General features: G+C 43.1%; 1 protein-coding gene across 4 annotated transcripts; it reads right to left on the bottom strand.

The window, feature by feature from the left end:
* Positions 1-81: 81 nt before the first annotated feature.
* LOC111851184 (palmitoyltransferase ZDHHC14-like) lies at positions 82-26,598 on the bottom strand. Of its 4 annotated transcripts, none has more exons than XM_023825867.2 (9): positions 26,372-26,598; positions 17,074-17,240; positions 6,173-6,331; positions 5,772-5,909; positions 3,017-3,065; positions 1,878-1,980; positions 1,680-1,789; positions 1,424-1,526; positions 82-617 (listed from the first exon to the last, which is right to left on the bottom strand). In XM_023825867.2, exons 1-9 carry the CDS (start codon positions 26,596-26,598, stop codon positions 477-479), a joined length of 1,197 nt encoding a protein of 398 aa, XP_023681635.2. In that variant the 3' UTR covers positions 82-476. The 4 variants fall into 4 exon arrangements, with proteins under 4 accessions (XP_023681635.2, XP_023681633.1, XP_023681634.1 ...); XM_023825865.2 differs by having other exon boundaries at positions 477-996; XM_023825866.2 differs by having other exon boundaries at positions 477-951.
* Positions 26,599-26,763: the final 165 nt, after the last annotated feature.

The following is a 26,763-nucleotide window of genomic DNA, read 5'->3' as shown; positions in this document are numbered from 1 at the left end:
TGTATTCAACAACAATCTTAACATTACAAAGCCTTTCTAGGTAGGAGAGCTGAAGTTTTAAATGCATCTTCAAATGACACATTAAAGGTTATCAATTTATTGCGTACAGTAAGAAATGACCTGATGGAAAACTTGCACAGTGTCGTTTAGCAAAGCAACGACATACAAACATCAGACAGAAACTCATTCGTGCTGTTGACTTAAATGATGAAAGTCTGGAGGAATTTATTCAGAAAAAGGCAGAGACTGATAATCAATGAACAACAGGGACCATTCTTATAACGAAAAGGAACAATCAGTTTTCATTTGTGAAAGTGGGAAAGAAATCATCAAGACTGGCAGTTTGAGGTGGAGCTTCTTTTGGCTGTTGGCAGTAGAGATGATATCCTCATTCCCATTCCTGAGTTACTGTCTTCCTCCTCAGACTTTGGGGGAGGGCTGGGGGGCAGATGTCTAATTATGAGGGTCTAAAGTGCTCAGAGAGGATCCAGGTATCCATTCTCTGTTTGGCAAAGCAGTCTTAAAGTGGGGGGGGGCTTTGCTGACACTGCTGTTGGCAGCACGAATAAATAGGAGGACCATAAGGAGCTATGGAAGCAGCTGTCAGAGGTCACTTCCTGTGGAGAGCAAGAGGAGTGCTGTCAGAGGTCAGACGGAGCTCAGTTTGACCAGGCCTCGGACCGAGTCCTGGTGCAGGGAGTCCTGGGAAGAAGGACCATATGCTCCCAGCCCAGGAGCCTGGGGGTAAAGCTGGCGGTTTGCCTCGTGCTCCGGGTCCCGGTGGGCCAGCGCCTGCCCCTCCCACGGTCGGCTGGGCATGGAGGCAGCGGCAGCATGCTGAGCTGGGTAGCTCAGGGTCGAACAGGCTACCCCAAGTGGGATCTTACCCAGGAGGGGCGGAACAGAGCCCAAAGAGATGGGGTCGCTGTGCAGCAGGGGAGTGGTGGCAGCCTGGAAAACGAATTTAGTGCCCTGAATGCACTGATCTTGGTCACACTAAAGTGAGGACTCAAGGACGAGTGCAGAGGGGGTAGAGAGATGTGAGCATGAGCGTGAATGGGGGACACAAAGGGGCAGACAGGAGTCGTGGGAAAATGGCCATGAGGCCAAAGACACAGGCAACAAAGAGGGATGCAAAAGAAAGAAAAAGAAGAGAAGATCATCAGCTTCATCACAATCAGCACGCAGTGACACCAGAGAATTTCCAAAACACAGCTGCACTAAAGCACACACGACCCTCACACAAATACCTTCGGGTGTACTGCATACTATGGTACAGTTCGACCAAGACTGACTGGGCAGCTAAGTGACTGTGGAACTCAGGAGCTGATCCACTGCGGAGTGCTAAGCACAAGGTCCTCAAGTTAACCCAAAAGCACAAGCCAGCAGCCATGGAGGGCCCAGACCTAGAGAGACTCCCTACCATAGGGGCCTGAGGCTGGGGTGCCACGTAGGCTGTGGTTCCATTGGACTGGATCGCAGTCTGCGGGGTGTCTGGCTGGATGAAGCCACGTCGGTCAATCAGACTGGGGGCAGAAGGATATACATGCAAATAATACACACATAAGGATAGGTGACCTAACAGAGTAACACTGGTGATTTGGTTCTTGAAGCCACACCCCCTCAACCAGCAAGCTCCACCCCTTCTGAAGTCCTGTCTGGAGCCACAGTGGCCGCACCTGGGTGGAAGAGGCCCGCAAAGTGCGGCGCAGCAGTTGGTGATGACACTGCTGTAGCTGTAGGGGTTGTAGTTGCCCTTCCCTCTCTTGGACGACCACAAGCCCTTGATCTGCAGAAGAGTCACAGGGGTTTAATCACCAGGAGTCATTTGTGAGAAGCGCCAGCATGGAGGGGTATGGAGGCATCGCGATACTCACATCTTCGTTAGTGGTCTGGTTGGAGCCAATCAAGTAGGTGTGGAAGCCAGAGAGGCCCACGATGGACCACATGGAGAAGAAGCAGACGACCACCTCTAGCACAGTATCGGAGTGGTTAAGGAGCTGGTGGCCGTCGCCAGAACAAGATCACGGGCATGCGGGGTGTAGGATGTTGATAAAAAAAGATGTGCGCGTGCACACAAACACACAGGGACACACACAGAGCTCATCCACCAACCCTCGCAGACTCATAGCTCGCAGATCCACCTCTGAATCAGCATGAACTCCATCAGCCGTGACTAAGCCAGAGTAATAGTGGGAGATGTTATGGCAGAGTCACCCAGAGGCCTTCCGAGCGGAGAGGAAAGGTATGAACAAACCAAAGACTCCCCAAGCAGCTTAAAAAAAAAATATCCAGTAAGGCAATACACTAATATATTAATCTGTAAATCATAGAAAACTTCAGCCTGTAATTGCCTACTCGTCTCTGTAATCGCTGCTAACACTGTGAAGCTGTTAGTGGCTCAGGCGTAGGAGGGGGTGGGGGGGGCGGCTGGGGTCCTTCTCTCACAGACAGACGCAGAAACATACAGGCAGGCTGATGTTCATAGAGAGCTGCCAACCCTAATTAAAGAGCACCCTGGTACTTACAGCGCCCCCATGTGTCCACCTGGGAGAGCCCTTAGTCACAGGTGTATATTTCACAAGGGAATAATATATTGTAGGTCAACAGTATAGGGCAAAGGCTGTATGGGTGTAAAGCTTGTTGTGCACTAATTATTATTTCATATTATTCATAAAAGACTATTTTGTGTGGCTGTCATGGTATAAGACCACGATAATCCCTGTTATCACAATGTCACTGATTTTGCTGAACAAAAAGAGCTTTTATATAATTAGTCAGCAGAAGTGATATTCCCTTACTGCTGTCAAGAGACTTGTTTACTATAAATAACTAGTAATAAACTATGCAGAAATAAACTGTCATATGCAGTGATGAACACAGGAGTGGGGTGGATGTAATAAAGGAAATGGGGGCGGGACTGTGTGCCTGGGGAGGCCAGCTGGTGGGGCCTGATACGCAGAGGCTGTTACAACACGGACACAAGCTGACACGCCGCCTCTTACTGGATGGATATCTGGCAGGGCTGTCTTTGAGAGCGCTGAGGAAGCCAGTCTGATTGGACCCTGCATGAGAAACACAAAACAATGAGGTTGAGCTTGCCACATCCCCCACGTGCCTTGCTGCCTGCTGAAAGTGCACAGAGCACATCTGGCAACCCTGATCTTCGTAAATCAGGGGCAAAGTGTTGGCATGATTCACGCAATCCCTGCAGCAGCTTGGTCGACAACAGCCTCCCACATTTCAGCCTGGCCAGAAGCAATGCCACAGAACCAGTAAAGGACCCCTCACATCCCCTGCTCCACCCCCTCCTTCATCCCCTCCTACCCTACTCATCCCTTCCTCTACCTTCTCATCCCCTTCCTCCACCCTCCCCTCCCCAACTACATCCCCAACTCTAACCTCTCCTCTGCTACTTCATCCTCTCATCCTATATTCCACCGTCTCCTCCCCTACTCTACCTTTTCCTCCTTTACTTCACCCTCGCCTCCTTTATTCCACCCTTTCCGCCCCAATTCCATCTCCTACTCCACCCTAGGGCTGGGCGATATGACTGAAAACTGTATCACGATATGAGTGTTTCATATCGGTCGATATCGATAATTATTGACATTTTTTATGACCCATTTAAAATAAAGACCAGGAGAAAAATATATTACATTTAAACATTTTTATTTTAAACATGTCAACAACCATGGAAAATAAAGTGTTTTTAAAATATGTGCAGTGTTTTGTAAACATAAATAAAACTGACGTAGACTGAGATACAGTACATCTGTAATATAAAAAAACAAACCTGATACAGTACAGTAACATTGTTTGAAATATAAAACCTGCAGAAATATGAAAAAGTAACTCTTCAAGTTATTCTTACTCTAATCATACTTGAAGTTGAACTATTCAAGTATATTTTCAGTCCAGGTTTTGTGCTAGGAAAAGACACACATGCAAACACTAACGAGGAAGACGCGATACGTAGGGAGCCGGAACCCGGAAGTGCGCCGTAAACACAGAGAGGAAAGAGAGAAGGGGAAACAAAAGACACGGCAGACTCGAAACGAAACACGGGATACGCGAAAAACCGGACAACATGACACATACAAACCGAAAGGATACAGACCTATAACTTAATATTCAGGAGACGGGGGGCGAGCGGCGTTAGGGAAGGGCGAGGCGACCGTCACAGTGATTCACAAAAAACCGGCAGAACTTCCATAAAGCAGTTGTTTTGCTGTGCTACGACCATTTATGACAGCTGCGTTTCCGGTGTTCCGGGCAATTCAGTTTCCCTATGTTTCCCCTGTCGCGCGCTGATTTGTACACGGTTTCGCTGTTGTTTTCATGTCTTTTTACGAAGCTCTTGAGGTAAACAAGCCACATATTTTAAAACATCACATGTTTTTTGTTTTTACTGATAATAAATGAAAGTATTTAATTCGCTGGATAGAGATATTTCTTGATGAAAACGGTATAGTATTTCTTATAAGACTATATTATGCGTGACGAACTACTGTATTCGCATGTAATACTGTACCTGAGTGATTTTCAGACATCCCACATACATATTTGCCTAAATATTAGGAGAAACATTATTTCCTGACATCCAGGATATTTGGTTCCCCCCTGTTAAAACAGGTATACAGCAACTCTGGGCCTCGGTACTAATAACAATACAGTATTCACATGTAATAATGTACTTGAGTGATTTTCAGACATTTCACATACCTCTTTGATTTAATATTAGGGGAAACATTATTTCCCGATAGACAGGGGAAACATAGGGAAACCGAATTGCCCGGAACACCTGTTCGGATCCAAACTAGCTTCGCAACCTCTGTTTTCTTCCGACGAAGAATAAAAAATATCGAACGTTTTATCGAACACATTTTTTATTGATATCGATCACGTGTCTATCGCGATACATATCGTAATCGTTTTATCGCCCAGCCCTACTCCACCCTCTCATCCCCTCCTTCACCCATTCTTCCCCACTCTATCCTCTTCTCCCCTACTCCCTCCCCTCCTCCCTTATTCGATCCTGTCATCCCTTACTGTACTGTCTCCTCCTCTACTCCACCCTTTCATCTTCTCATCCTCCACTCATCCTCTTCTCCCCTACTCCCTCTGCTCCTCCATTATTCCATCCCTTCATCCCTTACTGTACTGTCTCCTCCTCTACTCCACCCTTTCATCTTCTCATCCTCCACTCATCCTCTTCTCCCCTACTCCCTCTGCTCCGCCATTATTCCCTTCATCCCTTACTGTACCGTCTCCTCCCCTACTCCACCCTTTCATCTCCTCCTCCCCTATTCCATCCTCTCCTCTTTACACATCTAAGCCTTAACTCATACATCTTGTCTCTACATTAAAACCATCCCTTCTTTGAATCAGTCACGTTGTAGCCTAACATGATCCCCCCATTACCTACAGCATTTGTTATAAATGAGACTCAGACAGACTAATAACTTATTAATGAATTGAGAGTCAGACTAAATTAAATGATCACTTTATGCAAGGCTGTCATTGAACAATGCGTGTGGGGGGGACCCTTACTACCCCCCTACAAATTACCCAGTCAGAATTGCTTAAACTTTGCCACAAAAGACTGTTGTTGACCAATAAAAAATGTTTTGTTTCAGGAAATTCACAGGAAGGTTTATGTGATGTGTGATAGTGCCCAACCAGAGCCTTGCCTTTAATGTTTATAACATCACAGCTGTTCATGTATCCAGTGGATACATCTGACCACTGTTCCTGATGCTGCTACTCACTGAGGACAATGTGCGTGATGACGAAGGCGAAGATGAAGATCGTGAGGAAGGACAGCGAGAGGATGAAGAGGTAGAAGTAGCGGTAGTTCCTCTTGCCCACACAGTTGCCCACCCAGGGGCAGTGGTGGTCAAACCTCTCTGCACAGCGGGAGACAGAGCAAGAGCATCAGGTGAGAGCACAGAGTCTGGCGGGACAGCATGAGAAACACTGCATTGCTGTGAGCTCAGTGGAGAACATTTAGGAACAACGTGAAGCCTGACAGACACAGGCAGGCACAGACAGACAAACAGACATACACAGGCAGACAGATACACTGAGAGATACAGGCAAACAGGCAGACGCACACAGACACAGATGCAGAGAGACAGACAGACAGACACACAGACAGACAAATGCTCACCGACACAGTTGTCACAGAGGCTGCAGTGAGAGGCTCTTGGCGGCCTGAAGATCTTGCAGGTGAAGCAGTACTTCAGCTTCACAGTTTGCCCGTTGATGACGACCTCCTGGGTCCGTGGGGGAGAGCGGCACCCCCCCGACCCCGGGCTGTTAATGCCATCTGTGGAACAGGAACGCACATTTAAAAGGCTGCTGGGAAGCTGACAAGTACTCAAGTGACGGAACCGTCGAGTTGCATTTCTCAACCAAAATGTGTCCCTCGGAACATCTGCGAGCACTCAGATGTGCTCTTTCAGTACTGTAGCCATGGCAGCCACTGTGAGAATGATGCATTGTGGGAGTTGGCTGAGTCACAGATTGGAGAACAGCTAACCCATGTGCAGAGCTGGCTGGCATTGCCACTCTGTGAAGTGATACCGACTGAAAAGACAGCAGACATACACTGAACAAAGAACCACATTTCTGTTCATGCTTTTCTTTCATGCTTGACCCCTTGACCAGGGGGGCAGCGTGCAGATTAGGTTGTTGGGACCCGATGAGTGAGACCAGAAGGTTGTTTGTTCAAATCCCAGAGTTGGCATAGTGGTTTTACTGTTCGGCCCCTGAGCAAAGCGCTCAACTCTGAATTTCTCCAGGAACTAACTGACCCTCATTTCAGTTGAACATTGCTTTGGATATGGGCATTTGCTAAATAAACAGTAATTATCGTTTAATTGTAATTAATAAGGAATCTCATTAATTTTCCTGCCTCACGGGTGAGCAGAGATTCTTGTTCTGGCAGTGAAGAATTCCATCCCGATGTGTGTGACAGCTGATAATGTCTAATCGCTCAGGCTACCACAGCAGGAAAAGGCTGAGATAGCCTGGACAGAAAGGGGCAACCCAGGCACATAAGGGGCCCTGTTATCATCCACAGTCCTCACACACACAGCTTCACTCCCATTATTCCCATCTTCCAAATCAGGGTTTGTCAAGGCAGTATTACTCAAAAGGAGACAGCCAGCTTATGGCATAACATTGCCTTGGCTTGGGGGGCAATCAGAGATTTTGACTGGACATCAACACTAATATCTGCTAATTAAAGGAAGAAATTTTGTTATAGATGCATACATTTACATGACCAAACTAGCCAATTCGAATTTTAATAAAACAGGAAAAAAATGTTGTGGTTAGATAAACACCTCTTGGCGGGAAGGAAAATGCTGGGGGACGATACCCCGCTCCCCAGGTGTGGTGGGACTTAGCAGATGCAGGCGTGTACTGGTGTGTGCAAAATGAGATCAAGTATGCAGGTGCACTTATAGTAGATAACAGTATCCATGGCAACAGAGCCCACAGATTTTGGGAGAATGATTCACCTCATCCACTTATCTACCATGAGCCCTTGCCTATCCATGAGCATGTCCTGGGGGGCTGAATTCCTGCAGGCCCCCCCTTATCCCACAGCCACATAGTGTGAGACCAGCTGAGTACCACATGCTGACTTTCGGCTGACGCCCGCGTTTGTGGAATGAGGTCAGCAGGCAGCCTTGCGATGGAGGGCAGGACTTTGAGAGCTGAAGGATGGGAGGTCTATAAATGGGGAAAAGGGCTACGTCCCTCGGGATGAAGAGCACACGCTACGGCACGCAGAAACAAGGAAGCGTGTCAAGGTCACATGGTCGCGAAGGCTGGGCAGAGGTCTCCTCCGGCTGTGAGAAGACAGCGCACTACGCGGTAGCTTTTAGATATAAGCATCATAGGTGCTTGGTACATTGGTCATGCTTTATATTAACAGCACCTGAATTATACATTCATATAACATTCATAAGCAGCATGTAAAAACATACCTTAACATCCTAACATCCCCTAACAGCTTTAATATACATTAATGAACATTATATATGTTAAAGTATTTAGGACGTTAAGGTATATTTACACGCTACTTATGAATGTTCTATAGATGCATTATGAAGTTACAGTTAATGTGAACGTTACCGGCACATCTCTACACACCTGAGGGGAACCTTCCTCAGCCTTTTACAAAAAAGTCAAATTTAAGCCACCTCACACATCGTAGTAGTAGCAGTGCCCCCCCTCCTCCATGAGAAGGCGATGTCAGCAAGGTTGCTGTGGACCCACAGAACACCTTCGACCCCCCACTCTCCAGCCATGTTCCGAATCAGCACTAACCCCCTGCAGAGGAGCGGGGAGTGTCCTCACACACTTCACCCAAATTACTGTGGTTAGCATTAAGGAATTAAACTGTGGGTAAGGCTGCTTATGGTAAGAGGTGTGTGGTTCAGCGTGTTAGAATGCTGTGCTTATGATCAGAAGGTTGCTGGTTTGAAGCCCAGGGTTGGCAGAGTGATGTCACCATTGGGCTCCTGAGCGAGGCCTTTATACCCAGTTATCCAGGGAATGACAGACCCTGCTTTTTAAAAAACACATTGGTTTGGATAAATGCATCAGCTAAAGAAAATTTTAGAAGATGGTCTTGCGGCCGCTGCTTGATTCCTTCTTTAAAAAGCCACAAGCAGGCTGGACCCACGTCTCCTTGGGATGAACAGCGGCTGGGACTCAGGGCTGAAGTGCGGTTAATAGCACCTCTGGGCAGAAGAGGCAGGATGTGGGGATAATGCTCCAGGAAGCTTATAACAGCTGCAGAATGATCAGTGCAGGCAGAGGCAGCTGGGGGAAGGGGGGCAGGTGGCGAAGCAGGGGGGCTGATCAGAGCTGGAAGGTCACATACTCACAAAGCGCTGCAGACAGACAGCCTACAAGCACACGTGATGAAAACCAGGCGCCAAGGGGCTAGGGAACACGTCCCTGGTATCAATATCTCATCAAAGAGTCAGCATTTTTACTGATTTGTCTTATTTTCTAAAATGTAATATGAATATGTGAAAAAATTGGGTCACATGTGTTTGTAAGTTTTTGTTACTTACTACACTGGAAGGAAGAGAGTGTCAGACCCAGACACGTTCACAAGAGCAGCGCTATGAAAAACCAGACCCACTGTGTAGCAAAATCTTATCTGGGAAGCAAAAATGTGGCCCATCCCATAATGCACTGCATCAGCAAAAAAAATCAAACTGCTTATGTTTTATAATTGCCAGTTGGCACGTTGATGGAGACACCATGTAATGTTCGTCCTCACAGCCCATCAAGAAACTCAGGGCAGTAGCAGATGTAAGCCTGATTAAGTAATGAGGGTGAGTGCTCCCCAGTAATTGTGAAATGTGCTGTTGTGTTTGAATCAGGCCTGGCAATGTTAGCCAACAGCAAGGAAGCCTGGAGAAGCATGTGATTCTCAAGGACAAATCAGATGGCAGAATTCCTTTTCTTCTCATGTCATCCTATAAAGTTGTGAGCAGGACAGTAAATGCTGCTCTTTTTCCAGCATGTTACCTGGAAAAATAAAGACTATATGGTACAAAAGTAGCAGGGGCATGAGTCACAAATAACATGAATGGCATAACTAAGCTGTTCCTGGTCATTTTATTTCAACAAAAAAGAAATAGTTTAAAATATATGATATTTACAATATGCACTAGGGATGTGCCATCATACTGTCCACGATAATACTGGTATAAATTTTAAGTTAGTTCCACATGATTTCAGTGCTTGGGCATTAAGATATACTTAATAATGAGACCTTTCAATCTTTCCTTCCTATAACACAATCAGAACTTCTGAGCTTAGTTTCCTCCAGGAAATCCTATACTAGCCTTGTAGACCCAATTCCTACATAATTCTTCAAGGAAATTATACCGCAGACTAGCACTACCCTGTTAAACATGTTAAACTCTTTGGCTTGGATATGTTCCAAAACCATTTCATTTTCATTTTAAAATGTTAAATACATAAAAAAACAGAAGTACTGTTTGAAGGTCCCAAGGCTGCAAGAAATAAGTTTCACCATCTCAACATTGGTGGCCTTCCTACACAACCTAACACGGTGGTCAGAAATCTTGGTCTTCTAGTTGATTCAGATCTATGATTCGATGCTCACATAAGTATTACTAGAACTGTGTTTTATCATCTACGCAGCATAGCCAAGCTTCGGAAGATGCTCTCTCTTCATGATGCAGAAAAATTAATACTGTACATGCCTTCGTAACTTCCCCTGAGCGAGGCCTTTATACCCAGTTATCTAGGGAATGACAGACCCTGCTTTTTAAAAAACACAGATCTATGATTCGATGCTCACATAAGTATTACTAGAACTGTGTTTTATCATCTACGCAGCACTTCCAGACTGTACTACTGTAATGCCCTCCTTTCTGGTTGCCCATCTGGATCCTTCCATAAACTTCAGCTGGTTCCGAATGCAGCAGTCAGAGTTCTCACAAACTATAGCAGGCTGCAGAGCATTTTCCTATAGAGCTCCTCAGCTGTGGAATGGTCTTCCTCTGGATGTGTGGGATTCAGGCTCACTCTCAATATTCAAGTCTAGACTAAAAACACACTTGTTCAGTCCAGCCTATAGGGACCCTAGCTTTAGCTAATTGTTCACCCCCAGTTAGACCTGTAGTGTGAGGTGTAGAGCTGGGTGGGGATTGGTGGCATTGGCTTTGGATAAACTGAACTGTCAGTTCTGTCACTGTAGCTTCCCAATCACTTGTGGGATTGGAGTGCTGTCATTTCAGGGACTCCCCATGCCTGGATTCCCACTTGCCTCTCCCTCCTACTTACAGTATGCTGCCATAGTCATATCTGCCTTCATATTGCACTCACCTAACTGTTAGCACTGCCTCTAGTCTCCTCTACGTTGACTAATTGCACATTTTATTTCCCCTTGTCCTCCTGGGGTGTGCTGCCTGGAGACCCCAAATTATCAAGATATCTTGCACACTCAGCTACATGCGACGTCTCCACTACCCATGACGTCCTTCCGTCCGGCTCGCCCTCCTGTCTCCATGGATGCCCGGCTGCCTTACTTCTGGTTCCCTGGTGACCGGAAGGAGCGTTGGCACCGGCTTGTCATCACCTCCCTGCTTCCCAGTTGTGACTCAAATTTTATGACTTAGTATGACTCGGCACTTAGCCATCTCTCCGATTTGACTTTCCCTGCCGGCCCCTGGAGGATGGGCTCCCCCTTTGAGTCTGGTCTTCCTTCTAGGGCAGGGGTGGCCAATCTTATCCGCAAAGGGCCGCTGTGTATGCAGGTTTTCGCTGCAACTTCCTAATTAGATTACTAATTAGAGGACTGATTGGCTGAAGAGTCCTCACACCTGGGTTTGAACAGATGACCTACAGGTTATCCCAAAAACCTGCATACACACCGGCCCTTTGTGGATAAGATTGGCCACCCCTGTTCTAGGGAGTGTTTCCTTGCCACTGTCGCCTATGGCTTACTCACTGGGGGCTTTGGGAGGGGATGCTGTAAAGCGCTTTGGGACGATGTAATGCTGTGAAAAGGCACTATAAAAAAATAAATTTGTTGTTGCATAAGTGGCATAATAAAAGGCAAATGTTATTTCATTTTGTTTTTCATTTCTGCACAATCTTTGCACATAGACTTTGAAACCTAAATGGTAAAGAGGAGATTGCATTTTCATTTTACCATTATTTTCATTCTCTTTTTTACCTAGTTAACTCAAAGTGTTTATTTGTACTGTTCCATCACTGATTTCATCACTTGGCAGATGAAATTTAACACAGATAAATGTAAGGTAATCCATGCAGGGAGCAGAAATATAAAGTACAGATATTTTATGGGTTCCACTGAAATAAAGGTAGCTGATTACGAGAAAGATCTAGGTATGTATGTTGATGCTTCCATGTCCCACTCTCGCCAGTGTGGGGAAGCAATAAAAAAGGCCAATAGAATGTTGGGTTACATCTCTAGGTGTGTGGAGTTTAAGTCAAGGGAGGTGATGTTACACTTATATAATTCCTTGGTAAGACCCCACCTAGAATACTGTGTGCAGGTTTGGTCACCATACCTCAAGAAGGACATTGCTGCTTTAGAAAAGGTGCAACGAAGAGTTACGAGAATGATTCCTGGTCTTAGAGGAATGTCTTATGAGGAGAGGTTAGCGGAACTGAATCTGTTTAGCCTTGAGCAAAGGAGACTAAGGGGGGATATGATTCAGGTCTATAAGATTCTAACGAGTCTGGATGCTGTTCAGCCAAATGACTATTTCAATATTAGTCTAAATACTAGAACTCGTGGCCATAAGTGGAAATTAGCGGGAGAACATTTTAAAACAAATTTGAGGAAGCACTTCTTTACACAGCGTGTAGTTAGAGTATGGAATAGTCTTCCTGCTAGTGTAGCGGAAGCTAAAACCATGGGTTCCTTTAAATCAGAGCTAGAAAAGATTTTAAAAACTCTGAGCTATTAGTTAAGTTCTCCCCAAACGAGCTTGATGGGCCGAATGGCCTCCTCTCATTTGTAAATTTCTTATGTTCTTATGATATTCTAACACCTCATTTCATGGTACAGTATATCCATTTTATGTGTACACAAGAGATTAGAGGCAATGCAACAACTCCAGCACTGATATTCTGAATCATTTGATAGTAATCCAAAAAATATGCAAGGCAACTTAAGTTTTGACAGCATTTTTATTTTGTTTTTATAAGCAGTGAGTGTTTCATTTTGACTGAAGGTTTTATTGGATTGCTTCCGTTTGTTTACATTTGTACTTAAAATTTGAGGTTAATATTATAAAGTGACAGTATTGTGCAGGCTCCTGAAGAGGTTTAAGGTTAAGTTACTTTAGTTATTGTTAAACTAAAGCGGTAAGTGGTTATAGTAATTTAAATTAAGATTTGCAAGGGAAACACTACCTAGGCTACTTTTACGCATACAGTACATATGACTTATGCTGTGTCACTTCTATTGCACTACTATGCTGTTGCTACTGGCACCTTGCGGCAAGTAAGGCTGCACAATTAATTGTAAAACAAAAAAAAGTAAAAAAATAAAATAAAAAAAAAAACATGTGATCTCGATTCACACCTCTATGTAATTTCATTTCTAAATTACAACGGTTCTTGTGCACTGTATTACATCAGCTGGATCAAAGCAAGCACTCCTACTTTTCCCCAGAGTGTCTCAAGCGTCTCATGATTCTGCATTCTCTTTAAAGGGCACTTTTCCACTGCACCAGGTACCTAGCGTACCAGTCCCGGTGTTCTGAAATTTTTTCCTACCTAAAATATTTTCCTACACGTAGCGGAAATTTATAACCATATCTGTTATTTTGTCCTACCTTGTGATAATATCCTACCAGCATAAATATCTGCTCCCCTCTCTAAGGGTGGTACAGTAGGACATTATTATAGATGTAAACACTCCATAAATATCTGCTCCTCTCCATGTTAAGGGTGGTAGGACATTATTATAGACATAAACACTCCATAAATATCTGCTCCCCTCTATGTTAAGGATGGTAGGACATTATTAAAGACGTAACACTCCAGAAATATCTGCTCCCCTCTATGTTAAGGGTGGTAGGACATTATTAAAGATACAGAAATATAGATATAGTTATCTTTCATATTGTCATAGTTAATCTTTAAATGTCCATGTTCTTCCCTTTAGTGAATGTATCTCTGGGTATCCTAACCCATCCATATTCATTAGACCAGCAGGTCCATTTCATATTTAAAACATTTGGGAATGTGAATATTTCATATAAGATGACCACTGTGTACAGCCCTATTATTCAAATCACAGTCCTCGAGGTCCGAGCACTGCTGGTTTTCCAGCCATGATTCTTCAGAAAACTGATATTTTCAGAAATGGTAACAGAAAGGATAGTATATTCATGCGTGTTCCAATATAATGTGTCTTGGGATAAAATGTAGTCTTTGCATAGAGAAGTCACGACATGACTTTCAGCATTAAAAAATTAAGTAAATTCAGTTTTTATTGATTCATACATTTTGTTTTCATTACGTTTCACATATAATGTATCTATAGCCAGGGTCCAAGTGCAGTATTAGATTGTTAATGCAAACATTATGCTCAGATCATTAGAAATACCGTTCACTTTTTCGTGAGTAAAAACGTGTACATGAAATAGAAATCTTATTTTTATTAACAGATAATAAGAATGCAATTGTACGTAACATGTTTCAGAATGAAAGATGAACAGTTACCATAGAGACGTAAATTGTTATGCAAACTACGGATACTGAGTTAATTTCGGACACAGCCAAGTTTTAAAGCAGCGTGAAAATCACGCGGATACTTTGCAGTCAAAAGTGTATTCAAACTGCACATGTACATGGTAAGTCGAGAATGTATGACACTCAAACACGCACGCATATTACAAAAAATCCAAAAAAAACTAACCTTGTTTCTTCTTCGAAAAGCAGAGACTTGAAAGCAGCAGATATTTATGGGCGTGTGTTAAGTAGTGAATGAGCATGCGCAGTTAACTCGGGTAGGACATTTTCATGGGTAGGAAAGAATTTCAGAACACCTGTTCTACTTGACATCACAGCGTGAGGCAGGGTATTTTGTACTGATTGCAAAAAATGGCTGTGTATCATTGTAGGGCTGGTTCATGGGCGATATGAAAACCATCTGTTGTACTCGCTTCTTGTTTTATAAATACCCTAATATTTATTACAACAAAATCACATCATAATACTCTGGGTTTTCCCAACCTGATCTCAGTTAAAGCTTGGGTCTCATTTGTCCACGCATCCATCATTATTAATTAGTCAATTATTAATTAGTATTATTATCATTAATTATTATTAACCTCATTTCTAGTTGTTTTGTGAGTTCTCAAGTGTTTTCAAGACTGCAGTTGTGTTTCAGAGGCAGGTTATATTTGCATAACCGAAAGCGTCCCACCCCAAAGTACCGAAGTACCAAAAAAAGTACCCCACTGGCACTTCTGGTTCGGCTGTTTTGGTTACCGTAATTGAACGGCCAATTGAGCATTTCCTTTCTGTTGTCAGTAGTTGATATGCCAGTTCTGGATCAATCATATGTTTGGCAATTTTTGTTGTGTTTCCTTTTGCAGTTTAATGGGTGCAATAAATGTTTTGATTTAAGAAAATTAGATTAGAGAATTGTGATCTGAATTCTAAGCAAAAGAATCGCGATATACATATGTTTCTAAATCGAGACGAGACGCGATATTGGGTTCACAAGAACGAGACGAGACGAGACGAGACGATGTTTTAACAATATTTTAAGGAAAACTTCAAAGAGGAAATATATTACTGGAAAGCTGCCTTTTATTTGATTAATTTGAAAGACGAAAAAATGCTAAATAATGCAGATGTATGGTGAAATGTTGTAAATAATCACCATCATCATATGTAGTAAAGAAGAAGAAATACCTAGCACCATAAAATATTTCACCACCAACTCAAATGACAGGCTTCTCTCGTATTTGACTACTCAATTCAACATAAAATAGAATATAAATAAAACAATATAAATAAATACAAAACATTTTTAATGTTTTCTTCACCGGTGCAGTGGATTTAAGTAAAGAGCTATGATGGTGCTGCAAATGCCTTTGCATAGTAGTAGCATTAGCCGCTGTGTACGGCATTATTTTCCTACAATGCTTACAGATGTTTCCTGTTTTGTCTGTCACTAATTCACCATTTATATTTCCCGCCGGCTACGCAAAATGCTGCCACACAAAAGATTTTAAAGTGTCTGGGGCATCTACTATGGTAATTTCGTCAAACACCGACGTGCTTACATCAGCTGATTTGCAGCACAAGAGGGTCTAGCTGCAGACGCCTGTAGAGTGGAGCTCCACCGGAAATACGTCACCTCCACAGGAAACACGTGATCTTTAAGGACGTAAAGTGGAGCTCCGGTTAGGGTTAGGGTTAGGGTTAAGGTTTATTCGCTGTGACACAGAGTTGAGGCCACGTGTTTCCTGTGGAGGTGACGTATTTCCAGTGGAGCTCCACTCTACAGGCGTCTGCAGCTGGACCCTTCTCCCTTCGCCAGACCGCTTTTCACTCCGACGAGAAATCTCATCATGTTGTAATATCGTTACATCCCTACTAATTAATGCTGCCCCCTGCATGGTGCAATCACCAATGTATTTTTTTCTGTATCGTCATTAATATCATTTTTGCAAATTTTCTTACCGTGATATAATTTTGAGGTTATATCGCTTACCCCTTATATGCACATATTTCCAGAAGGCAGCTCTGGCTCTGGCACAGACACACACAACAAACATGTGTGTCTGTAAATAAAATGGAGTGTCAGCACGAGGCCCCATCCCACACCTGCCTGGCCCCATCCCGCTGCTCGCTGACCCCGCTTCCTGCTGCGCACCATGACAGCAGCGACCCAATCACACAATTCCAGGTGCTGCGTTTTACATTGCAACTCAGACCCGGGTCCCTGCTCAGAGCTGCACTGTAAAGCTGCAGTGTCCCCCCCCCCGGCAGCAGAGAGACAGCCTGCCTGTGAATGTCAGCAGTATGTTATTAAGGTCTCAGCTGGTCACAGAGGCGGGAGGGACGCGCTGGCCAGCACTGCAGCCTCTCACCCCTGGGTTGGGGGCTTGATTCCCGCCTCCGCTCTCTGTGTGCGGTTTGCATGTTCCTCTGTATTCTATTGGTTTCTTATGGCTACTAATTAGCTGGATTGGCATCTCCAAATATCTGACAGTGAGTGATTTTGTGGGTGCGAGTGACTGTGTGCCTCTGGTAATGGCCTGGCATCCTGAACATGGTTTTCCCTGTCCTAACTGTAGCTAACTACAATATTAAAACAGTAGCTTAGCTACTTTTAATAAGTGGCTTGTAGCTTGATAAGCTGCTGTTTAAAAGCAGCTTCCCCAACACTGTAAACAGCTTTACTATTCATACCAAAATGTTTCCCCACAAATCGCAACACTGAAGCAGGTTTACCTGACCCCAGATGGGTACAGCTGCAAATCCCTAGCCACTGTTGCAAGAGGGTCTCACCGTCAGCGATCTGGCACTCCAGGTGGGCGGCCTCGTCGGGGGTGGCGCGGGGCAGCACACCGGGGTCGCTGAAGCTGGCCCTTAACAGCATGCCCATGACGAAGAGGAAGAGGAAAGCACCTATAGCCGGGATGGCAGGACTCAGGCTGTAGGCCAGGAAGGGACAGCTGCACAGGGCGAGAGAGCAGGGGCATGGCGGTCACATGGCCCATTCCCCCCCATTTAAAAAAACAGCCAATAACACACTACAGGAGCACCAGACAACATGCGTACATGAGCAAGCGGCAGACGTGGGTGTTCAGCCAACTCACAATCCCCTACTGCCACTTCTCAAACTCACCTCTGTCCCACGGCTGACTTACCTTCACATCTGTGCTATTTAATTCTGTACAGTATTAGCCTAATATTGATAAATTGAGTATTATGAGTTCTCAAAATAATAATTCACTTTCAATGTGCAGAATTGTCCTTATGAGCACTAAATTATACCAAAAAGATCATTCGTTGCTAACTAGCCATTCAAACAAGTAAATCGGGAGTTCTCCTTTAGCTTTCATGAAGACACACTCCACAGAGAAAGGGATTCTGGGAGCCCCACCTACGTTCCAGATAACTAATTCAATCCAGCATCTCGTAAGAGCACATTATTTTCTCCTTTTGGCTCCCACTACTCCTAAAAGCATCATCCCCATGAGGCACAGTTAGCTGCCTGCTCTCTTACTACTGCAGTCCTCCGTGTTGCTGTAAGTGGTTAGAAATCACCTACAGGACACATCAGAATAAATACACGCCCCACACCACGGTGAATATCCTATAGACACCCACAGATTACCAAGCCTCATCTCGCACCACTTTTGCTGGATGATGACCATCGTCGCTCTGAAAACACACAACAAATGACTAATTTTCAGATTCGCACAAAGCACACAATCAAGTGTGTTGTTTGTTCTCGAAATGCAGAGCTACAACGTTACACAGAAGGGGGGGGCGGGCACTTCCGTGAGGGTCACACTGGCGTTCCCAATGTTCATCAACTATTACTTGGTAATCTGTGGGTGTCCAGCATTTGGACTAATGCTGAAGTAACTATTCGGTTGAACAGCATCCAAACCTGTTAGAATCTTATAGACCTGGATCATGTCCCCCCTCAGTCTCCTTTGCTTGAGGCTGAACAGATTTAGCTCAACTAACCTTTCCTCGTATGACATTCCTCTAAGACCAGGAATCATTCTTGTGGCCCTATGCTGCACCTTTTCTAAGGGCACAATGTCCTTTTTAAGATATGGTGACCAAACCTGCACACAATATTCTAGGTGAGGTCTCACCAAGGAATTGTATAATCTTAGCATTACCTCCCTTGACAAACTCCACACACCTGGAGATATACCCCAACATCCTATTGGCCTTTTTTATTGTTTCTCCGCACTGGCAAGAATGAGACATGGAAGCATCAACATACACACCAAGGTCTTTCTCATAATCAGCTACCTTTATTTCAGTAGGTCCCATAAAATACCTGTACTTTATATTTCTGCTCCCTACATGGAGTACCTTACATTTGTCTATGTTAAATTTCATCTGCCAGGTATCGGCCCAGTCACTAATTAAATTAAGATCCCGCTGTAGCTGCTGAGCCGCTAGTTCAGTATCTGCTACACCACCCACCTTGGTGTCATCCGCAAATTTCACCAGTTTACTGTATATATTGGTGTCTATATGATTTATGTGAATATCATGCCGCTGTATTAAGCACTTATAACATTTACGTAACTTCCGCATTTAGTCTGTCTGCAATTCATTGCCAAGCCAACTCCCTGGCTGTATTTATGGACACAACATTGCCTTTTTTTAGCGATTACATCTTGGCATTTTTCATACAACTCCATCAGCAGCACTTGCTCTGCGGCGGAAAAAAAAAACACCGCTCTCGTTTTACACGTTTTCCGACTCATTTGGTCGATCTATCGTTCATCCATTCATTTGGGCTTCTTAAATATCGTGGGTGTGCGCACTAAGTGAGACTATGCACGTCTGTCTTGTATGAGCCTTGATTAATTAAAGCTGAACTGAGTTCGTGCAACGACATGAGGCTAAGTTTAGAGATGGCGCTAGTTTGAGTCAGACTTTTTCGGGAAAGTCTGGCTTTCTTTAGCTACTTTCATGGAATACCCCCCAGGTCAGCAAACAAAGCTTGTAAAAGCGAACTTCCCAAGTAACAACCCTGGGGCCAGCTGAGTCACAGCAGCTGAACAGATGAAGACATGGCGTCTACTTGGCGTCTTTGACTCAAACTACTCTGACAAATGTATTTTTTCTTGGATTCTGCCCAAAATTGTCCCCAAGTAAAGACATGCAAGTGTATTCATTTTTTCATACACTTGTCAGCATAGGACCAAACAGGCTAAATCAATAACAGTGTTTCCCTTAGCATTATATTAGGGGGGCATCCCGCCCCCCCCTCAAGGTCAAGTTAATTTTATTTAATTTTATTTTCTATATAGCGCTAGATCACAACAGAAGTCATTTAAGGTCACCTTTCCTATAGAACAGGTCTATACATTGTCCTTTTATTAAACAAACTAAATAGCCTTATGTTATTTATCTTATTTACGCAACAGCTTGTCATTTTTGTCTCTACGCGGTCGCGCCTTTACAATTCTCCTCTGCTCTCTGTATCACGCATTGCGGAGTTCCGCCCCGATGCGCGCGCACAGACACGTGCACACACACACACACACACACACACACACACACACAGGTGAGCACACATGAACACCATGAAACCTGTCGGTGTCCGTGTGCAAATTGATCATTAAATGCTCAGCATATGAAACTTAGCATTTTTGTTTAATCAGTGGACCTGATTGTCAGCTTTTAAAGGTTTGTTGGTGTTGATTTGTTCTGCAGCACTGGCTGTACACACAGCTATGGCTCCCTCGTTTCCAACCCACACAGTGTACACATTACACACAGACAAAAAAGAAGTCTCTCTTGGTTGCTATGGAGATACAAGAGATTAGGTGATAGAAATGAAGGGAACTGCTGCTATGGAAATATGTAGGGCAACTTCTAAACGTTGGAGAGAGGAATGTCATAAGATTTTTATTTCTCAATGTTTAATCTTACTTGCTAAGGCAATGAATGATTCTTTGGAAAGAAGAAGCAAAGAAAGGGAATTCCTAGTAGAAATTCCAACCTCTGCCCCAAGCATCCTCCAAGACAACTTAATTCATAACCCAAAAAGGAGGAAAATCACAAGAGGACCCGGAGGGACTTGTTTAGAAAATGAAACAAAACAGACATTAGAGTTATAGATGTAACATCAAGACAGCCTCAAGATAAACCTATAAAGTCATGTTGATTTCATACACACTGGGACAGGATTGTGTTTATTTATATTCTGAAATAACAGCAGCATTATTCCAAAACAGAATGGATCATAACAGGTAGCAAATTTAGCGATTCCTGTAAAAAAAGAACAGATATGTGCCTTTGACAAATAACACTACTAGGCTCCACTGGGAAGCAAATACTCCACAAAATGCCCCTTTGAAGGCCGCCTACTTCCTATTTGAAGGCCGCCTACTTCCTGTTTGAAGGCCGTCTACTTCCTGTTTGAAGGCCGTCTACTTCCTGTGTAAAGGACCTCTGTACCACAGGTCAACAGTACTCAAGAATCATCAGAGCTGGGCAAAATGGACTGCACATGTTGTAAAAACATTTTTAGCCAGAATACCAATAAATGATTTATAGCAAACATTAATTAAAACAATGCGTGATCAAGATGAAATGCAAATACTAGGTTTCCCTATATGCAAACATACAACAACTATTCAGTATAAGCATTTTCTTTATTCCAAACAGAAGTCTCAAAATAAAGACAAAAATAAATTATGTGTATATCTGTGTTGCATGGGTCAAATAAAGCAGTAATGTCATAAAAGCATTTCACTCTAGTATATCCACCAACAGATTCTTTTTTTTCCTCAGTTGATGACACTGGTTTCAAAACAGAAGGTGAAAGTTAATTTAGATACTTTTGTTCATAAACAATTTAAAACTTAAACAGTTCAAAAAATAGAAGCCAGGTATCTACTTAACCACAGCTTAATAACTGGAAAAATCCAGTCAACTAAATAAAACATATTATAATTTATGATATTTTTAACGTGAGCCATTTAGCAATGTTTTAAAATGAAATCAATCAAGTAACAATGATTTCTCACCTTGCCTCTCCGTGAGATGCTACCTGAATGCACCGAGCTATATGACTAACTGTGAAATCTGCGATTCTGTACAACATCACGACCAAAGCTCTCACGTTGTTTACAACCAGGCAGGAGCACTACTGATCTTTATTAATCCTTAATAGAGCCTCAATTTTAACACACAATAAAAGTATATTGACATAAACAGTATTGTGTCATTCTATATCTCATTTTGTAAATGTATCGATATACCGCCCAGTCCTAAATATCAGTTTGACAATCTAGGACACAGGTGCCCAAATCCAGTCCTGGGGGGCCGGAGCCTTGCACATTTTTGGGTTTCCCCTCGTTTAACACACCTGATTCAACTTCTTGTGCTAATTACCACATAGCTGTTGAGCTGAATCATTTGTGGTGGAACAGAGAAAGAACTAAGCTACACAGGGCTGCGGCCCCCCAGGACTGCAGTCTGACACCCCTGCTCTAGGGACACACCCTTCTGTTTTAGGATCTCTAGCATTCACACTTAATTTCTGACTTAGTCGTTTGATTTTATATAGAGTCAAACCTCGGATTACAAGTAACTTGGTTTGGGAGTGTTTTGCAAGACGAGCAAAATTTAAAAATAAATTTTAACTTGATAAACGAGCGTGGTCTTGCAATATGAGTATTACGTATATACGCTTTGTCTGCTGAGCGTCACGTGATCACAACTGAGCTGATGGTTCTCTCTCTCTCGCTGTGGGATTGTGGGTAATTGTTTCCCATGCTCGGCCTCAGTCGGCGTGCCTCACTCGTATAGTCAAAATTTAGAAGAAAAGCACCACCACTTTAATATTTAAATTACAGATATATATGTACACACCTTATATATATAAACTAATAAATCTACAAAGAAAAAGTATGCCAAAAAATCTTCAATTACACTACTAGAAACATTCATATCGTACTATTGTCCCACCTCACTTGTACATCTTGTTTTAAGTGTTTCTGAGGCATTTTGCAGTTCAATTTGAATACCGTCCAAGAGAGAATACGCAAGTGGCGAATGCTTAAAATGCTCCACAATATTTCTCCCACTCAAAAGAGTGTCACTTACACTTTGTTGCGATAGCAGCCACTTGTGTATCACAAGCTATAAAGAGTACACAGAATAGCGCAAGTTAGAGACTCAGATCAGTCATTGCTGTTTGCACTTTGTTTAGCGGTATTTACTACTAAATCGGTGCATCACTTGTGGCTAATTAACATGTTTACGCAACATCTTAAAGGGTTCCGTCATAAAGTCCTTTGGATTAAGCATTCTTGCATCCATTAGGCACTGTACTCAATTTGTTATTTAGGAGCGCATGAGTGGCCATTTATGGTATTTCTCTAAACCTAAGCATCCTCTATGCCTGGACAACTTCTAGTACAGGGCAGATGAGCCACATCTATTATAGGGTTTGACCCAACCCTGAGTGATTCTATCATTGAATATATCCAGGGTGTTCAACCTTTGGTTTAGGGAAGATTTTCTAATGATCATGAAATACTCAATATGGTCACAGTTTAACTGAAGACCAGCAAAAACGGCAGTACTTAGTACCTCAGGATGAGGCTTATCTTCATTCATGCAAATTATGCATCACTGGCCTTAAGGCATTTGTAGTCTGTAACATTCAAAAGATCAAAAGCTTCCACCTGCCCTGGCCAGTTAAACGAAAAACTCTTCATCATCCATCTATGTCACCAGGCAGAGATATGAAAACTTTAGCTATACCCCAATGACAATTATTAGAAAGAAATCTAAGGATTCTCAGGAAAGGAGCGGAGGTTAAAATTAGAGACCGCAAGTTCGGACCAATTAGTCTGGATAGGTAGGCCATATCTCATCAACCACAGAAATATATGTATATATGTATGATTAGCATTGAAGCCAGTTGCCTGGACTACAAATATTTGCTGAGAGGACTAATGGACACCACGACCGATGGCATAAAGCAGAGCTGTTTTCTTTAAAGTCTCACTCTAAATAGCTACATTAGACAATATGCCACCTAAAAGATTAAATGACGTTTGTACAAACAAACAGAACAATCCCAGAATAGAGCATAATTTCCTCCTGGTGTGTCAGGTTTACTCCAACCCCAAGCTGACTCAAGGGTGATCTCCATCAGCAAAGCAGACCCATTTTCTGAGTGTCACATGGCTTAGAAATGAAACATCGTTGTACAATATGCTAGCGCTTTTGGGTCATCCTGGGAAACGGCCGCCAAAGTAGGATATGACCATGCCTTTCAGGATGCCTTCTAAAAACACCCAGAAACACACAGAGGACTCAAACCTCTCCACCTTCCAAGGATAGTGTGGATACATCACTCCTTGAACAAACATGGACTTGAAATGATTTCCTCTCCCAAGGTTTCTGGCTGTGTTGTGAACTCATTGCGATCTTTTCACAAATATTTTTCCCCAGAGCAGTAAGACAACATTCTGTCACCACCAAAAGCTTAGTGGGTAAATATCAAACCACGACTTTGATTCACGGGTGCGGGTGTCCGTGTGATTTGTGCGGTCATGCATCTTGTGTCTTACGTCTGCATGCAAAGACGCCACAAGCAGTAAAAAAAGGGAGAAAATCCCTCAAAGGGTGTCATTCTACAACTCAAGCAATAGAAGACATGTAAGATAGACAAAACCCCTAGAGGACTGTATATATTTGCAAGCAAATTTCATGAAAAAACAAACATTTCTAGTATCCATTTTCATAGCAAACCAGAATGTTACAACCTAAAATACATCTTACTTTAGAAATAATCAGGGTACCCAAGCTTCCCCACGTAGTCCAAAGACATGTGTGTGTGTGTGTGTGACCTGTCATGTATTGGCATCCCGTCCAGGGTGTAGCCCTGCCTTGTGCCCAATGCTGCCTGGCATCCAGGCTCCTGACTGAATAGCCACTGTCTCACCAGTATGCAGAATAGAAATTTACACCCTGAGCCCCTCATAGACCACAGAGCTGTGCCCCGTAAAAGAATATTAACATCACAGATCACAAATACCAGAACACAACAGCACACAAGAACTAGGTCTACTTGTGATCAGTAACATGTGTGAGCATCTACATACAGACTAGCTGACCTTCCCAAGCAGCTGCTGAGTTCATCCCCAACAGGTCACTGCCCACCAAGACTAAACGTTTCACAAATCGCTTTTCCCCCATAGCTATCAGGATATGGTGCATCGGCTGTATTCTATGTATGCATTGCACTGCAGAGTCTAATATACTCCACTGGCCTTGGTTGTGTAACTAATAAATAATCCATTTATCTATCCATCCTGCAGCAGAGGAGCCCATATATCCCTGTTCTTTTACACACAGCACCAACTCTGGGTAAAATGCAGCTTCATGGTTGAGGGAACCCTGCTGTGGTCCATTAGTTAGCTGACCTTAACTTAAAACAATCTCCACAGCAGATGACTTATGGCTTTTGGGAGAGTCAAACTCTAGCAGCTGAAATCAATAGCAGCAAAGGCCTTCTAAAAGTATTAAAGTAAGAAGGCCAGTCAAAGAGTAACCCACCATTTCACTAACACACGGGGCACAAGGCAGCCTGGTATATGGAGAGGAGAGACGAGTGACTGTTACTCATATTAACAAGGCCTTCGAGCAGGGTCCGAAATTAACACCAGCCAGGCACCAAGTGTGGGTAGATTTTCTGTTCGGCAAGTAAATCCCAGAAGACTATCCACCACACTAGGACTGGACGATATGGCAAAAATTTATATCACGATATATTTCTTAATTTTGGTCGATACGATATAATTCCGATATCGATATTGTATATTATATGATACAGTATATATGTATATTGAAATATCGGAAATGTGTTTAAAAATCGTATCACCGTTATTGAAAAAAATTATATCGCGATATATATTGATATCGAATTATTGTCCAGCCCTACACCACACTGGTAGGTAAATGCTTGTCTAAGCCTATCTAACCAACCATCTGACAAGTGTAATCAAACAACAACCAATAGCCAATCAAAGGTAGAGCTGGGGCGGGTCTTTGTGGAATGCAGGTGACTGTCACTTGCTGCTAGTTACAGTCAGGCTAATTAAAAGTTTACAAGGAGTAAGTCAACCTTACAAACAAAAACAAATGTGTGAACACCAAGGACATGCTGCCACTTGGAATCTACGGAAGCGTCTTCAGGTAACTAAAATTCAACAACAAGGACCAGCATAGGAGAAACTGTGCCTGAAAGACACCATGCCATGTTCCACACCTTTCCCATCTTTTTTGCCTGAGCATGTTTCTACATTAAACAGTGCCTTGGTGTTCTAAGGTTAAAAGCTACAGCGGAGCCCTAGTGTGTGAGAGTGATCACCATAAGATTGGTACATTTTTTTTTGTTACATTTTGTACAATACTGAGACTAAAATGTGTAGACCCATTTTAGCTAGTTTTATTATTTCTCACTGAATACATTTAATACTAGTTTCCCAGCAAAGAAATAAAAAAAATCCAGAGCCTTGGCAATAGGACCCCAAGGACAAAAGTAAACATCTATCCATTGATTTTGTTCTTATCACACTATGAGCCGTACTCAAGACTGGTCAATACTGAGAGACAAGAACAAACACCACATGTGGGAGCGGTAAATCGCTCAGAAAAGGTAACAAAGCTGCCTATAAAAGATATAAATATTACACACACACAGAGTGGGTGAAGGATTTAAGCCCCCATCCATGGAGGTGTGATGTGACAATGCTATAGCCACTGAGCTGCCACACAATAAATCATTCTTGCTTTTGTATGGGACACCAGTGCAGCAACTGCTTAGTGACGTTCATTGTTCCATGTCATAATTGCCTAATGTACTATTCCTTTAAAATGCTTGAACGACATTATACGTCAGACAATAAAATTTGGTCCATCTACATGCCGGTTTATTGTGATTTAGTATTACGATATTAATATTCACCAAGTTACAACATTACCTTATTCGATTGCATAGAAGTACATATAAAACAGTACATAACATAGAGGGACACAAGAAGCTTTTATAAGGATGTATTACGATTAAAAAGTAACTCACTCAAAAGCAAAGAAGAGCCCGCTGGTGACCACGATAAGTACCAATGTAAGGTAGAAGACACCGGTTTGTCTACCCATCATGATCCTTCCATTGCAGTAAAACTTATTCCTGCCCGGAAAAGTTTGCCACTTCCTTTTGGGGATCTTCTTCCCAAGCTGGCTCTCCATGGGCGATGAGGCGACCGTGCTGATCTGACTGTACTGACACTCTGTCATCCCAGGATCCATCAACCCACGATCTCAATGTTCGCCACTAAAACAGTACAACTTATTCAATGTGATCGTTTGCAGGAACCCGTGTCTTAAGTTCCTTTGTGAGTGATGGATAACTACCCAAAATATAACCTTACAGAAGTATGGCGGAAATGTTTCTAAACACTTCGCCTTGAAGAT

This window comes from Paramormyrops kingsleyae, chromosome 19 (genome assembly GCF_048594095.1).
Source record: "Paramormyrops kingsleyae isolate MSU_618 chromosome 19, PKINGS_0.4, whole genome shotgun sequence".
NCBI lineage: Eukaryota > Metazoa > Chordata > Actinopteri > Osteoglossiformes > Mormyridae > Paramormyrops > Paramormyrops kingsleyae.
The sequence above is the reverse complement of the archived record's forward strand: the minus strand, read 5'-3'. Positions and strand labels throughout refer to the sequence as shown.